The sequence below is a fragment of the Diospyros lotus genome, chromosome 8 (assembly GCF_014633365.1).
Source record: "Diospyros lotus cultivar Yz01 chromosome 8, ASM1463336v1, whole genome shotgun sequence".
Taxonomy (NCBI): domain Eukaryota; kingdom Viridiplantae; phylum Streptophyta; class Magnoliopsida; order Ericales; family Ebenaceae; genus Diospyros; species Diospyros lotus.
In genome coordinates, this window is record NC_068345.1 from 31,067,818 (window position 1) to 31,083,701 (window position 15,884).

The window sequence follows — 15,884 nt, forward strand, 5'->3', positions numbered from 1 at the left end:
TTACTATTTTGTTGGACAAATGTAGAAACAATCTGAACTCTTCAAGTCTATTAAAGTTGTACAAACAAGTTAAAAGATTGATACCTGATTCCCTGTTCTCTTTTCTCTTTCTGCTCCAGCAAGGTCAACAATTGTCAAGACAACACAATTGGGTTGGACATCAATTTCTTTGCCACTCTTGTTGGCAGCACTACGTATATTGATGATGCATTGCGAACGGCTGCAAGAATAGTAACAAAACAAAAGTATTAGACCAAACATATCACTGACAAAAATAAAAATATTCGAAGCATGTAGTTATGGTTCTTATAAAAGAAACAATTTCATCAATTCTAAAATATATAAAACTTGTTACAATACATGTGTTCAAAAACAAGGATGTGTGTGTGTATGTGTGTGTGTGTGTGAGAGAGAGAGAGAGAGAGAGACGGAGGGAGAGAACCAAATTCAAAGTTCCATAAAAGATAAGTCTATAACGGCTAAATAAAACCAAAAACTAAGTATCTAAGTTCATTTGAAGAAATAAAGAAGTTAAGAGATTTCAATGCTAATAGAATATCACTATAGGTATGAACAAACTTAGAGAATTTAGGATTAACACACTCTTAAGTAATAGGGGTGAATGATACTAACTGTTTCACACCTTCACTAGATAGCATGATGCCTTTAAATACATAAAACTATCTATCATCTATCTCTAAAATCTAGGAATTTTAAAATACAAGTTTCAAATTCACAACAAGGAGAGAAATTTTCTCCTAATTTTTCTCCTAATTCTTAAGAACAGTTGTAGTCTTTATCTTCTTTTTATTCAACCTGTTCTTATCCCTCTTATTTCAGTTTTATCTCCTTTATCTTCGGAATTCTTCTCTTTCCACCGAGATACCTTCCTCAACAAGGTGTAATGAGAAGATATTGATGAAACTTATTTCTTTTTTTATTTCTTCTTCACAAACTTGCAAATCCCTCCTAGTGGGATTAAGTTTGTGTGATAGTTGTTGTTGTGTATTCTTCACCACCTCATGCTTAATTATTTCAAGACAAATTCCAAAATTTAAACTAGGTCGATAATCATCTACAATTTAACCCACATAGCCAACATTATTCACTAATATGAGATTATATGGTACAAATGAATAACGATTAGACGATCTCCAGATCAATTTAAATTCTATATATATATTGTACATTTGAAAAATCAAGTTGGAGGAATTTTGTAGTAAAATAGACACTTAGACATTAAAGAAAGTACACAAATGGCAATTTAGAAACTAGTGATGAGCTAGTGAGGTTAAAGAAAATGCAATATTAAGTAACAATTTTGTCACAAGACAATCTCTATGACATAGGCCATGACTAGCATATGAATTATCATCCCTATAAATGATGTAATAACATGAGTGATAAATCATCTATCTACTAAGTCTAAAACATGAAGAACCTTACATGTGCCAAGGTTTTGAAACTACTAAGTTAATCACCATAGGCTTGTGCTTATTGTTATTGAAAGATTAGCTAACGTACATACTTGTCAAAGGAGCAAGGCACACTAAGGCACAAATTAATGGTTGGGGCCTAGGCGCAAGGCACAAGGTGAAACGCCAAACTTAAGCACATGAGGTGCACAATCAAAATGCTTATAACATACTTATACACTATTATTTTCAATATGCACCAATAAGGAGGTAGATGCAAACTCATAAAATCATAAATGACAACTAACACACCCTATAAGAACAACTAATAGTCTTGCAAAAAAAGAACAATTAGTTTCTTCTAATTGCAAAAGAAATTAGGGAAAAGAAAAAATTATTGCAAAACGCACTGCAAAAAACAATTACAGGAAACAATGTGTTTAAAGAACAAAATTACAACAAAACACAATGCATAAAAAGTTAAAGAAAAACAATTAGTCTCTTTTAAATTGCAAAAGGAATTAGAAGAGAGAAACAAAAATCAGTATGTATATCACTCAATCAAAACATTTGTTTCTTAGAAATTAGTTTCTTCTAAATTGTAACATAAATTAGAATAAAGAAAAAAAAGTATAGTATAGAACTAGAGTCGCAAATGAGTTGAGTCGTTCATGAGCAACTCGGTATTCGGCTCAATAAAACCTCGTTCGTGTTTATTCGTTAAGGTAAATGAGCCGAGCTTGAGCCTAACTTTGAAGCTCAATTTGTAGACGAGCCGAGCTTGAACTCAATCAAGGTCGGCTTGTTAGCTTGTGAGCACACCCAATTAGAAGTTCGTGATTAGTTCAGGAAAATAGGCTCGTTTATAAACACATTAATAATTTTTTTCATAATTTTATAAATATAATATTTTATGATTAGATAATATATGTATGTATAATATATTAGATATATATTTTATAAATATATTATTTAACATATATACATATAAATACATATCATCATTATCATTTATATCATTTATTAGATTTTGTGGGTGTCTCTCCCCAAGAAACCCTTCCTCTCCTCTTTTTCCCTTCCCATCTCCAATTGTTCCTCTTCTTCTCATACAGTTTGTTTGTTCCTCTTCCCTTGCTGCCAACTTCTTGTCGCCGACTACAGTTGTATCCTCCCTCTCTGCCACATGTTCCTCTTCTTCTCCAGCAATCTACATTTTCTTGTTCCTCTTCCCTTTACCGCCTTCCTCTCACCCCTGCCTCTCCTCTCACCACCTCCTCACCTCTCGTTGTCGACTGTCGTTGCATCATCCCTCTCTACTGCCTCTCACTACCACTGCACTCCCCTTCCTCTACTGTCGCCACCTCACAACATCCTCTTTTAGTGGTGGTGAGCCCGAGCTCGACTTGTCAACAGAATTAACAAGCCGAGCTAGAGCTCAATTCATGTTAACCTAGTTTCAGCTTTGCCGAGGCGAGCTTAGTAGCTCGGCACGACACGATTGCAACCCTAAGCAGAACACACAGTGAAAAACAATTACAACACATAATTAGTTTCTTCTAAATTGTAAAAGAAATTAGAAAAAAGAAACAAAAATGAAGCAAAACAAAAACATGAATAGTTTTGCTAACGAGTGAACATTATTGCCAAAAGATCCCAACAAGTGGGAAATCTGATTACCCCACTAGGTTTGCCTCTCACAATATATGCAATTAAATCAACAAGAAATAAGATCTAATATGACAAATGGACAAAAAATAGGATTTTAATACACTTATGCATACAAGTCATGTGCCTTCAGCCTTGCACGAGGCACATGCCTAAGCAGCACCTCACGCATGGCACTGCACCTTAGTGGTGAATAGGCGCATAGAGTTGTACCTTTGTGCACCTCGCACCTAGGCACTCCTTTGACAAACACAAAGTGCAGCTGAAAAAAATTAGCAACACTTGAATAAAATTTGGATTCTCTTATTGAACAAACTACAAATTCAAGAAGTTATAGCTGTCTTTGGTGCCATCATCATCCCTTCCCCTGCCCCCTACCCCCACACCAAAAGAAAAAAGAAAGAATTAGCCATTTCTCTTATGTGTTATTAGTAGATGTCAAATGATGATGATAACACCTTCCAGAAATAATGGGTATAGCTTGTCTTTATGTGATATAGATAAATATCATTGTTGCAAACACATCACATTTTAACCCACGCACCTGGACTGACTGTTTGAGTTAGTCATAGCTGTAGCTCGTTTTAACATTCCACATGCTATCAAAGACTCTGCCTGCTGAACATCACAAATGACAACCTGATTGATTGCACCAATTACATACATAAACGCTTGTTAACATTCCATATAATTATAAGAAGAAGAACCAAGATGATAAGACATGCATATATTAGAAACATATGTCAACCTCTTTTAGGCCTTTGATAATCGATTGTTGCATGGACAAATCACCCCCATCTTGGGACAAATCAAGTAATCTTTCCGCTTTTCCTCTCTCCGAATATATCTCGAACATTGATAGGTAAAACATCCTGTGCACGTTATTATATAACGGATGACTTAGAACCAATATTCATTCCTAAGTAAAAATTTGAAAGAAATAATAATACCTGCCCATGATTTCCAATATGAATGTTGTTTTCAATAGGAAATGCATAATTGTTAGTAAAACACTAGTTCTCCTTTAAAACCCAATTCAATTCTCACCAATTACTCAATGATTTAGAACAAAACAAAGAGAAAGAAGCCAGGAACAAAAGAAAATCAGGAAGAGAAAGAGAAAAAGAACAAGGAAAGAATTGAAGTAAAAGAAAAGAGAGAGGAAAATGATATTAATTAATATATATTCAATTAATCAAGCTCTTAATAATTCCTATCCGTGACAGGTATTTATAAACTCATATTCTCACAAAAAACATATCAAACTAACAAACCAAACTAAAGAAAGAAACAAAAACATAAAATTCCTAATCTTCTAAAATTCCTAGATACCTAGAACAAGGAATTCCTACTACCCAAGGCTCCTTGCTTTACAAGGGTTAGAGAAAGGCCATTTTTATATGCAACCTTACCCTTGTTTTACAAAGAGTTTATTTTTGCGACTCAAACTTGTGACCTTCCAATCACAAAAGACCAACCTTACTTTTTTCACAAACGCTCATCCTCTCCTAAATACCTAGAACCATAATGTTCTAAAACAGTGTTAATAAAGGTGCGCAAGGTGCACCTTTAAGTATCTATTTTGATATTGCTAAAAATGTGTTTTTTTTTATCATTCTGAAAAACTGTTTTCTCATAATAGAAAACTGGAAAACGCGTTTACTTTGGAATTTTGAGAAAAAACTATTAGAATTATTAGTATAATTAGATATATTGCATATTGTTGTACATCTTTTTAACTATGTGTAATTAGACTAAGCCCGTAGGTTATTGGCCCGTTGTGCCTATTATAAATAATACACTAAGAGAGTAATCTCTTAGATTTTTCTCTCATAATTGTTTTCTCACATAGTATTAGAGCCACAGGTGGGAAAAACCCTAGTAATCGCTGTGTATTTTTTTTTTTTCAGCGGCTTCAAACCCTAGTTTTTCTCTCTTCATCGTCACTGTTCAAGCCGAAACATCACTATCCGGCCATCATTTGCTAGAACCGACCCCACCCTAGGGTTCTCTGCCTTCAGGCCGAGTTGCCGCCGGAAAATCGCAGCCACCGGAGCTCCCACGCCCCGCCTCCACGCGCAATCGTTCGCCCCCATGCGCCGGCACATGAAGGCGCGTCCGCCAGCCATTTTCTTTTGGCTTCTCCAGATCAGCTTGCCTCCCTTCCCTAGGCCTATTCCCAGTGTCAAATCCTCCTTATGTCTGACCTCAGTGATGCAGTTTCTGTTGGTGTTGCTCCCGCAACCACACCTATTGCCTCTCAATCCTTTACTGTCTACAATCTCGAAACGGGCCAATATCACCATTGTCAAGTTGATAGGGTCTTCCAAATATCTCTCATGGGTAGCTCTATCAAAATATGGTTCAAAGGGCAAAGCTAAGCCAATCATCTTACCACAAAGGTTGAAAGTGTGTTGGAAGCCAATCGGGCTAGATGGAAACAAGTTGATGCCTAGTTATGCAGCCTCCTAGGGCAGTCTATTGATCCATCCATCATGCAGCTCTTTCGCCCATTTGAAACTTGTGTTGACGTGTGGAAGGAAGTTGAAGAATGTTATACGAATGACATACAGCGTTTGTATACTATGGTCTCTAATATCAAGAATCTGAAGCAAGAGTTGTCCATGGAATCTCATTTAGGACAGGTTCGGGCTCTCATGCAAGAATTTGATGCTTTTCTTCCCATTACTACGACCAAGACCGAACAGGTTGCTCAAAGAGAGAAGTTTTTTTATGGTTATTGCTCTTTCCAGTCTAAAACCAGAATTTGACGCCATCAAGCATCAAATCTTAACCAGCTCCACTAATCCTACCATGAAGGACTCTTTTAAAATGTTATTGAACATGACCGGTGCACATGGTATGTCCTCTTCTTCTCATGTTGTTCCTCCAACCAAATCTTCAGCCCTTGTGTCTCAGGCTTCTCACTTAGGAGGAAATAGAGGCCGTAATAATAATCAACCACGTCCATAGTGTACCTCTTGTAAGAAACTGGGTCATCTTGAGGACAAGTGTTGGAAGAAACATGGTCGGCCAGCTGCTCCGCCTACATCATCTACCAGTGCAGCTCATGCATTCTAAAGTGATCCTAGTTCTGCCCAATCTACACCAGGTTCACAGTTGATACCTATGTTTGCAGTTGAGTATGATGTCTTTTTGAAGTTTCAGGCCACCCAGCAGTCTCATCCTGGTAATCTTGTTGCTTGCGTTGCTAAAAGCCCATCTCTTGGTCCTTGGATTATAGATTCTGGCACCACTAATCATATGTGTGGTAATGATCTTCATTTCTCTTCACTTACTTATTCTGATACCTTGCCTACAATTACCCTAGTTGATGGCACCAAAACTACAATTAAAGGGATAGGCCAAACCACACCCACTTCATCTTTATCTTTAAATTCGGTTTTATATGTCCCTGGCAATCCTTTCAATTTGATTTCAGTTAGCCAGCTTACTAAAACCCTTAACTGCTTAGTCACTTTCACTCCTACCTCTGTTTGCGTACAGGACCAGGGTACAGGGCGGACGATTGGCGTCAGGCATGAGTCACAAGGTCACTATCATCTTACTGTGCCGATGGCTTACATCAGTGCTGCTTCCCCAAATCTTCTCCACTCTCGTCTTGGTCATCCCAACCTCTCCAAATTGAAGAAATTAGTTCCTAGTTTGTCATCGTTGCCAATTTTTTATTGTGAGTCATGTCAGCGTGGTAAACACGCACGTAATTCTTTTTCCAGTTGTGTTAATAATAGGGCTGAGGCTCCCTTTTCTCTTATGCACTCTGATGTATGGGGGCCCAGTCGTGTCAATTCTACCCTTGGTTTCTCATATTTTGTTACTTTCATTGATGACTTTTCTCGCTACACTTGGTTGTTTCTCATAAAGAGTCGATCTGAGTTGTTTTTTGTTGTTCAGACAAAAAACACAGTTTGGAGTTTCTAATCGTGCTTTACATAGTGATAATGCTGCTGAGTACTTTTCTTCTCAATTTAATACTTTCATGACTACTTGTGGCATTCTGCATCAATCTTCTTGTCCTTATATACACCTCAACAAAATGGTGTTACCAAGCATAAAAATCGCCATCTCATTGAAACTACACGAACACTACTTTTACATGCCAATCTTCCCACCAAATTCTGGGGAGATGTTGTTCTTACTACGTGTTATCTGATCAATCGCATGCCATCTTTAGTCTTAAAGGACAACATTCCTCACTCTCTTTTGTTCCCCTCCCAGCCCCTTTATTTTGTTCCCCTTCGTGTACTTGGATGTATCTGTTTTGTGCATTCCTTTTCATCGAGACAGGATAAACTTGCTACGAAATCCCTCAAGTGTATTTTCCTCGATTACTCCCGATTGTAGAAAGGCTATAAGTGTTACTCTCCTGAGTTGAACCGCTATCTTATGTCTACTAATGTCACATTCTTTGAACAACAGACCTTCTCTCCAGTTGCTAAAATGGCCTCTGTTCACCTAATTCTCTCTATGGCTGCCACGCATCATTGGTCGCTCTATCAATTGGACATTAAGAAAGCCTTTCTTCACGATGATTTGCAAGCAGAGGTGTATATGGAGCAACCACCTGGTTTTGTTGCTCAGGGGGAGTCCAATAGAGTCTGCAAACTCAAGAAATCTCTCTATGGCTTGAAACAATCTCCACAAGCGTGGTTCGGCAAGTTCAGCTGTAACATCCCGTTCGAGCGATAGGAAGGACTGGAACAACTTACCCTGATGGGCCTACACGAACTTCCCAGGGGGGGTCACCCATCATTGGATTGCCCCAGGTCAAGCACGCTTAACTTGGGAGTTCTTTGCCAACATTCAGCCCAAAAGGTATCCAGCTGGTGTTGGTTCTTTTCTTACATTATTCTCGATATATACTAACTTTTCTGGGCTCTCGGGGTATTACATTCTCCCCCCCTTCTCTGGGCTCTCAGGGTATTACATTCTCCCCCCCTTAAGCACATGACGTCCCCGTCATGCGACCTTACAACCGGTCCCAAATCTCCCCCCTTACATGGCCGATGTGGGATTCGCCTAAGGTGCCTACACGCACCCCCCTTAGGGACTCAGTCTCCTCGCTGAGGTTTGCCCCACCACCGCGCTCAGAGGCTCGGGGGTCGGCTCTGATACCACCTGTAACATCCCGTTCGAGCGATAGGAAGGACCGGAACAACTTACCCTGATGGGCCTACACGAACTTCCCAGGGGGGGGTCACCCATCATTGGATTGCCCCAGGTCAAGCACGCTTAACTTGGGAGTTCTTTGCCAACATTCAGCCCAAAAGGTATCCAGCTAGTGTTGGTTCTTTTCTTACATTATCCTCGATATATACTAACTTTTCTGGGCTCTCGGGGTATTACATTCTCCCCCCCTTCTCTGGGCTCTCGGGGTATTACATCAGCACTGTGGTTCAAACCTTTGGTCCCACTCGAAGTGAAGCTGATCATTCAATTTTCTATCGATATTCTTCTTCTTTATGTATCTACCTCGTTGTTTATGTAGATGATATTGTTATCATAGGGAGCGGTCAGGTTAGTATAAGAAATTTGAAGGAACATCTCCATTAGCACTTTCAAACTACAGACCTAGGCAAACTCTGGTATTTCTTGGGTATTGAAGTTGCTTAATCAAGAGATGGGATCTCAATCTCTCAGAGGAAGTATGCACTTGACATCTTAGAAGAAACTAATATGGTGAATTGCAAACCGATTGACACCCCAATGGACAAAAATGTCAAACTCTTGTCGGGACAGGGGGGCTCTTACTCAGATCCTGGAAGGTATAGAAGATTGCAAATTGAACTATCTCACAGTCACTCATCCCGACATTGCTTTTGTTGTGAGTGTGGTGAGTCAGTTTCTTAGTTCTCCATGTGATTCTCACTGGGATGCTGTTATCCAGATTCTGAGATATATCAAACGCGCACTGGGTAAAGGGCTACTCTATGAGGATAAAGGGCACACAGATATTTGTTGTTATGCAGATGCAGATTAGGCCGGCTCTCCTTCTGATTGTCGGTCGACCTTTGGATATTGTGTTCTTGTGAGAGAAAATCTAATTTCTTGGAAAAGTAAGAAACAAAATGTAGTAGCTAGATCCAATTCAAAGGCAGAGTATCGGGCTATGGCTAATGCAACTTGTGAGCTCATCTGGCTTAAGCAACTCCTAAAGGAACTCAAGTTTTGTGAAGCTTGTTTGTGATAATCAGGTTGTCTTGCACATTGCTTCCAATCCAGTGTTCCATGAGCAGACTAAGCATATTGAAATCGACTGTTACTTTATTAGAGAAAAGCTGGTTAAAGGTGTTATTGTTATAACGTTTGTTAACTCCAGTGATCAACTTGTCGATGTCTTCACCAAGTCTCTAAACTGTCCTCGGATAGTATAATTATATATATTGCATATTGTTGTATGTGTTTTTAACTATGTGTAATTAGGCTAAGCCCGTAAGTTATTAGGCCCGTTGTGCCTATTATAAATAACACACTAAGAGACATCTCTTAGGTTTTTCTCTCATAATTGTTTTCTCACAAAATTATTATATGATCTTTTATTCAATGAATTTGATTATTCAATAAATTGGAACAGTTTAATGCTAGTATATTATTAAGTAATATATACATTTTGAAGTTGTTGAATCTTGCAATTTTTTTTTTTTCCATTACAAAAATAAAATACAAGCAAAAAAAATTAATTTCCAAACTTTCACCTATCGCCAACCGGTGATTCCAACGATCAGGATCGACTATCAACTTCGCCTCACCACAATGACCAACATCCCCAAAAATGGGTTAGATTTGATAGTTAGATCTTTGCATATCTAATTTTTGATTTTCAGCCCACACACCCCCATGAATATATACATATATATATGTATATGTATATATACAGCGACTAGAATGAATGGAGAGAGAGTCAATCTAGACAAAAATGGCAGAGAAGATGAAGAGACAGTGGCCAAAAATTGCAGAGATGCAGTGGTTGTGGCGCTTTACAGTGGCTGAGCGTAATGGCGAATAAGACGGTGGTCGCTCCTCAGTGGTGGTTATCGAGCGGCGATGGTGACGTAGATATGATGACCGGAAAGGCCTTGGCCGTCAATGATAGCAGTCGTGGCTAGCCGCCTGGACAATGGAAAGGACGAGGAGATGGTGTAGTAGGCGAGGAGTGCACGTGCACACACACACACAAAGAGTGGGAGGCTGTCTGTTTTATGTGTTTAGGGATTTTTCAACATATTTTGGCTAAGAACACTCGAAACAATTTTTTGTTGTATTGAGTTTTCTTTACAAAATTTTTTCTTGTTTTTCAAAACATGAAAATAAACACGTTTTCACTGTTTTGGAAAACTAAAAACGGCTTGAAACAGCAAAGAGAACAAGCGCAAAGCTTTTCAGATTCCAATTCCAATTATAACTAAATACTAATTGGAATTGATATTTACTTATTGGAAATGGTATTTTATTTATTGCTGTGATTTTTAATAGAATTCAATCCTAATAGGAAAAGAAAACTTTTCATATTCTAATTCCAATTATAACTAAATACTAAATAACAGATAAACTAAAAGAGACTCTCAAACTTTTCTTACAAATTCTTTTAACTTATGTGATGCTTATATGTTAGGTGCTAAAATATGATGGGATGTGTTTTGCTAAAATTTACATATATGTAAGCTGTTTTAATATTTTTCTTAGTTAGTATATGTTGAATTTTTTTAATTTTCTTGATAGCATGCTTATGAATATATTGTTAGGAGTTAGGACTTATTTTATACCTTATTCTTCAAATAGGACATATATTTTTCTCTTTTTTTTTTGAGTTAGCATGCGCCTAGTTCCCCTAGGCGCACGCCTTGCCTCGCCACTCCTTGCACCTTGCTCCTCAGACTCCAACACCTTTGTGCGCCTTGGGCCTTTAATAAGATTGTTCTAAAATAATTAGAACTCCTTATTTGCATCACTCAACACAACAGTATTAGGACAACATAATTATTAAGATTTCCTAAGGTTTTTACATACAAATTAAAGTCATTAGACTAGAGGAAGAAAGATAAGATTATGTTGATTCATTTCACTTTTATCTGTTAGTAAAGGAGAGAATCTAGTTATCAGAGAATAAAAAAGAGGATAGGAGAATCTCCTAAGTTTCCCTTATGCCCGATATTGGAAAAACCTTATAAAAAGCATTGAGGGAATGCCATCTCTATCTCTCTCTCTCTAACTATATTTATCTATTTAGAAAATTAAAATTAACAAGCGGATAGTGTTGGATGTGTTTGAGGAAATCTCAACCAAAATCAATCCAAATTGAAAAGAACAAGACTTGAAGAAACAAAAGGAGCAAAGGAGCAAATAGAAAAAACAAAATGAAAGTCAACTACCTCGATACTTGACTTTTCTTAGCATCAGCAATTGAAAAGATTCGACGCAAAGCAAGAGGCACCATGCCAGGCTCTCTAGGAGACCCAAAAATTGTATGTGTCTTGCCTGAACCACTAGGCCCCATGGCAGCCAACATTCCACTCTTACCCCTAAGAAAGTCATCAACCAGTGGATTCACCATTTTCTCAAAAACTTCATCCTACAATGAATGTCAAGATAAATTCACCACCAATATTAACCCATCATTGTTTAATCAAAATTCTAAGGAACTAAAATCTTTCATGGTAAATGATAATCAAATCGCTTATAGGTACATATTTCTAATGGATAATCAAAGACTGAATTTGTTGACAAATATCTCTTCATTTTTATTCATTTTCTAACCCAACAAGAAAAAAGAAATATATATAAGGTCAATTTTCCTTCTTTTACATTTTCCCACCATTTTGGTGTTCTCATGTTTTAAGCAAGACATGCACTTTTTCAACTTTATTCTCTTATGGTATGCAGAGTTACCCAGCGTTCTGGAGGGGGGTGGAAGGGAAATTAGTGGAAGAAAATTTTCCTCATTTGGGAAATGTAATATTAAATGGAATAGAAATAGATGAAAATACTTTCGAATCATTCTCCTCCAAAACCTTTTCTTTGTTCTCTTTGAAATTGGGGAACATGGATTTGATTCAAATTGATGGAAAACTTTACTTTTGTGTTGACAACATTAGCTTTAATAACTTTATAAAAGTTCAAATTTGCCCTTAACAAAACAATATGTTGACATAAAAGAGTATTAATTGTCGTTCATTGCTTAATATTATGCCATTCCATTCATTTTTTCATAGCTTTCCCAAACAAGGAGAGAGTACTTTACATTATTTTGTATCTCCTACTCTGTCAAATAAATAGAAATTATTTTACATTTCATCGCACTCTTTTCTATTCTATTGCTAACTCTCCCACAAAACTCAAAGTGTCAAGTAGCTGTCGGCAAGAACGACTAGCCGCTTCAGAAAAGCATTCGGTTTTAAAATAAGTTTATTACTTCCTGAATTTAAAGAACACATCTGACAATTGCTGAGTTTGAACGCGCGAGCACACATAATTCCCCTTTCTTTTTGCTTCTGTCTCCATAAATCAAATTCCCAACATAATTTAATAAGCAGGAAATAAGGAAAAGAAAGATCAATTACCTGTGTCGAGTCCGCGCAAAAGACATAAGAGAACCCTTCGTAGACTTCGGACTTACTTCGCCTGACATCTTGCAGAGCCGATGGAGGTGAGAGTGTCACAGAGTGGGAATCGTTCGCTGAAATACAAATCTCGTTCTTCTTCTTCGTCATTTCCTTCGGCTCGGCCTTGCTGATAACTTTCCTAGGCCAAGCGTTCTTGATCCCCGTCTTGGTTGGCAGAGCTCCGTTCTTACGTTTTTCCGACCTGTTGATCGATGTAAGGGGTCGAATTCTCAAGAAGACCTTCAGATTCTTAGAAACTGGCGGATCCGTATGTAGGATCTCTTGTGTGTCATGGGGTTTTGAGAGAGAAGACGGAGGAGAAAAAGGAGATGGAAGAGGAACACGCGTTGACGGCGTGGCTCTAGCTTTCCGGTGAGGGTTCCGCCGGACGGTGACGGTGTTAGGACAAGGCGGTGGAGTTAGCTCCTCCATTTTCCTCTCTTGCTAGTCGCTTCTACCAGCGAATAATGGCGGAAAAAGGAAGTTTGAATTTATGGCGGCCGAAGGATCAAATACAGCGAGCTGACTCATTCATTGGGCCGACCTGGGGATCCAATGAACCATAGTTTAGGAGCCACGTTGGGCTCTCAATGGGCCCTTGGCCCAACCTGTTACCTCTTCGGTGACATATAATAGACGGAAGCCCATTTCGGCATCAAATTTTGTTTTGAATTAAGAAAAAAACTACAGCCACAGGGCATATTTGACTTCCACTTACATCAATCTTTCCTTTGAAATTTCATTATTCATATCTATCTATTTTTTATTTTTATTAAAACTCCCACCCACTATATATATATATATGTAAATTAAGCAAGTACAGATATTATTAAAATTATAAGAATTTTTAGAAAATATATTCTGATTTTACAAATAAAATATCAAAGGTAATTTTATATGAATTTTGTTGAGACAAGCAATAGACCCGGCCACCTATAACACTTAAAACCAAATAAATCTAAAACAAAATATTCAAAGGTTAGAAGCACACATACACGCATACACAAAAATAATAAACAAAATGAAAAGAACATGGCAACATTTTACCATGATTCACTCCTAAAAATAGGGTTATATCCATGTTAAGCTTCGACAATAAAAGCTCATTGCATTAGTCGGAAAAATATTTACACATTCACTGTATATTTACTAGTCCTCTAACAAAATGTCCAAAGATCACAAACAAATTAGAAAGCATACCTAAGAACCAGAGAAAATATAGGGGGAAAAAAAGAAAAAGAAATTATAATACCCCAATAACCCAAAGAAATGTAATATATATTGAGATTAAATAAGGAATAAAATAATACTAGTTGGATACCTTTTAAGTTAATTGTAAGCAATGAACTCCGGGGTTAAGCGTGCTTGAACTATGGTAGCTCAAGGATGGGTGATCCCCTGAGAAATTCGTGTGGGTCTCTCAGGATAAGTTATTCTGGTTTTTCCTATTGCTCGATGCGTGATGTTACAAAAACTCTTAAGCAAAAACAATCAAACTTCAACTAAAATCTCGAGGACTAGAGTGATATAAATAGGTAGGGTATGAGGTAAAGCAATGGCAGAGATAAGTTAGATGATCAAATCAACAGCATCTACGACAGCAAGCAACATAACAAAATGTAATGAGAGAATCAAATATGCCACAAACTAAAACGACAATGGAGGTTGTCGTTTTATCCATCCAAGCACACAAACTCCAAAATGGTAGCATTTTGGAGCAGCCAGTGTGTGCTTGCCACCTGGCCTTCCATCCCCTGCCAGTTCCAAAAATGACAACGTTTTGTGTTGATGCTTTACGATACTCAATAAATCCCACTATTTATAAATAAACCTTGTTTGTAGTGTAAAAATTTGATTTGATTTCAACCATCACTATAAGAAACAAAAAATTAGTCACATAATTTAGTGACAAAATTTTTCCATCGCTAATTAACAACAGGTTAGCAACGGAATATCTGTAGCTAAATTTTTGCGACAGATTAGCAACAATTTATTTTGTCACTAATTTTTTTTTTAATTTTGTGACGGAAATACTCGACGCTAAATAATTTTTAATATTTTTAAAATTTAGTGATGGATAAGTTCATTGCTAAATAATTTTCATGATTTTAATTTAAAAATATAATTTGAAATTTGAAATTTTTATTAAATTTTTTAATTTAGCCACATAATAATTATGTCGCTAAATAGAAAAAAATTAAAATTAAAATCTTTTTGCGATGGAATTATTTTGTCTCTAAAAGAAAATAAAATTATAATTTAATTTAAAATAATTCCATCGCTAAATGAGAAAAAAATTTAAATTAAAATTAAAATCTTTTAGTGATGGAATAATTTCGTCACTAAAAGAAAATAAAAATAAAATTTAATTTAAGATAATTTAGCGATGGAATAATGTTGTCGCTAAAAGAAAATAAAAATAAAATTTAATTTAAGATGATTTAGCGATGGAATAATTTTGTTGCTAAAAGAAAATAAAAATAAATTTTAATTTAAAATAATTTAGAGATGGAAGTTAAATGGGAAAAAATTTAAATCTTTTAGCGACGAAATTCTTTTGTCGTTAAAATTAAAATTATAAGTTTTAGTAGCTGAATTATTTCGTTGCTAAAATGTTAAATTCATAAAATATTTAAATTAAATTTAAAATTTCATTTGACAAATAAAATTTTTATATTTAAATGTAAAATATTATATCGTTAAGTTGCAAAATTAATAAAAAGTTACAAATTAAAATCAGAATAGGGACTGAATTTTTCGTCACTAATATAATAATTTGTAAAATTTCCATTTGAATTAGCAATAAATAAAATTAATAAATATTAAAATTAAATTAATATCTGTTTGAATTAGCGACGGAATATTCAATCTACATTCGAATACAAGACAAACAAATAAGCCCATATTCAAATATAAGGCAAAAAAAAAAAAAACATATTTAGATATAAGACAAATATAAATGAAACATATCCAAATATAAGATGTAAAGAAGAAAACATATCTGGATATAAGACACAAACATATATTTGCATATTCAGATGTCATGGAAGGCACTCAATCATTATTTATCTATACAAAAATTATTAGTACAAATAAACTTAGAGCTAATTATAAAATTTGTAAGATTTTAAATATATCTTTTATCAAATATTTAGAATTATTTACTTACAAAATTATTTCTCTA

At 36.1% G+C, this 15,884-nt stretch overlaps 1 protein-coding gene across 2 annotated transcripts in view; it reads right to left on the reverse strand.

Annotated features, from left to right (window-relative positions):
- LOC127808951 (kinesin-like protein KIN-6) overlaps positions 1-13,163 on the reverse strand; it is a 58,248-nt gene extending 45,085 nt beyond the window's left edge. For both annotated transcript variants that reach the window (XR_008025010.1, XM_052347702.1), the window contains exons 1-5: positions 12,659-13,163; positions 11,471-11,670; positions 3,829-3,952; positions 3,625-3,719; positions 85-220 (exon numbers count right to left, since the gene is read on the reverse strand). Coding sequence is in view for 1 of the 2 variants with exons in the window: in XM_052347702.1 (XP_052203662.1) it covers positions 85-220; positions 3,625-3,719; positions 3,829-3,952; positions 11,471-11,670; positions 12,659-13,132 (1,029 nt within the window). In the remaining variant the exon portion in view is untranslated. The remainder of the gene's footprint in view (positions 1-84; positions 221-3,624; positions 3,720-3,828; positions 3,953-11,470; positions 11,671-12,658) is intronic.
- Positions 13,164-15,884: the final 2,721 nt, after the last annotated feature.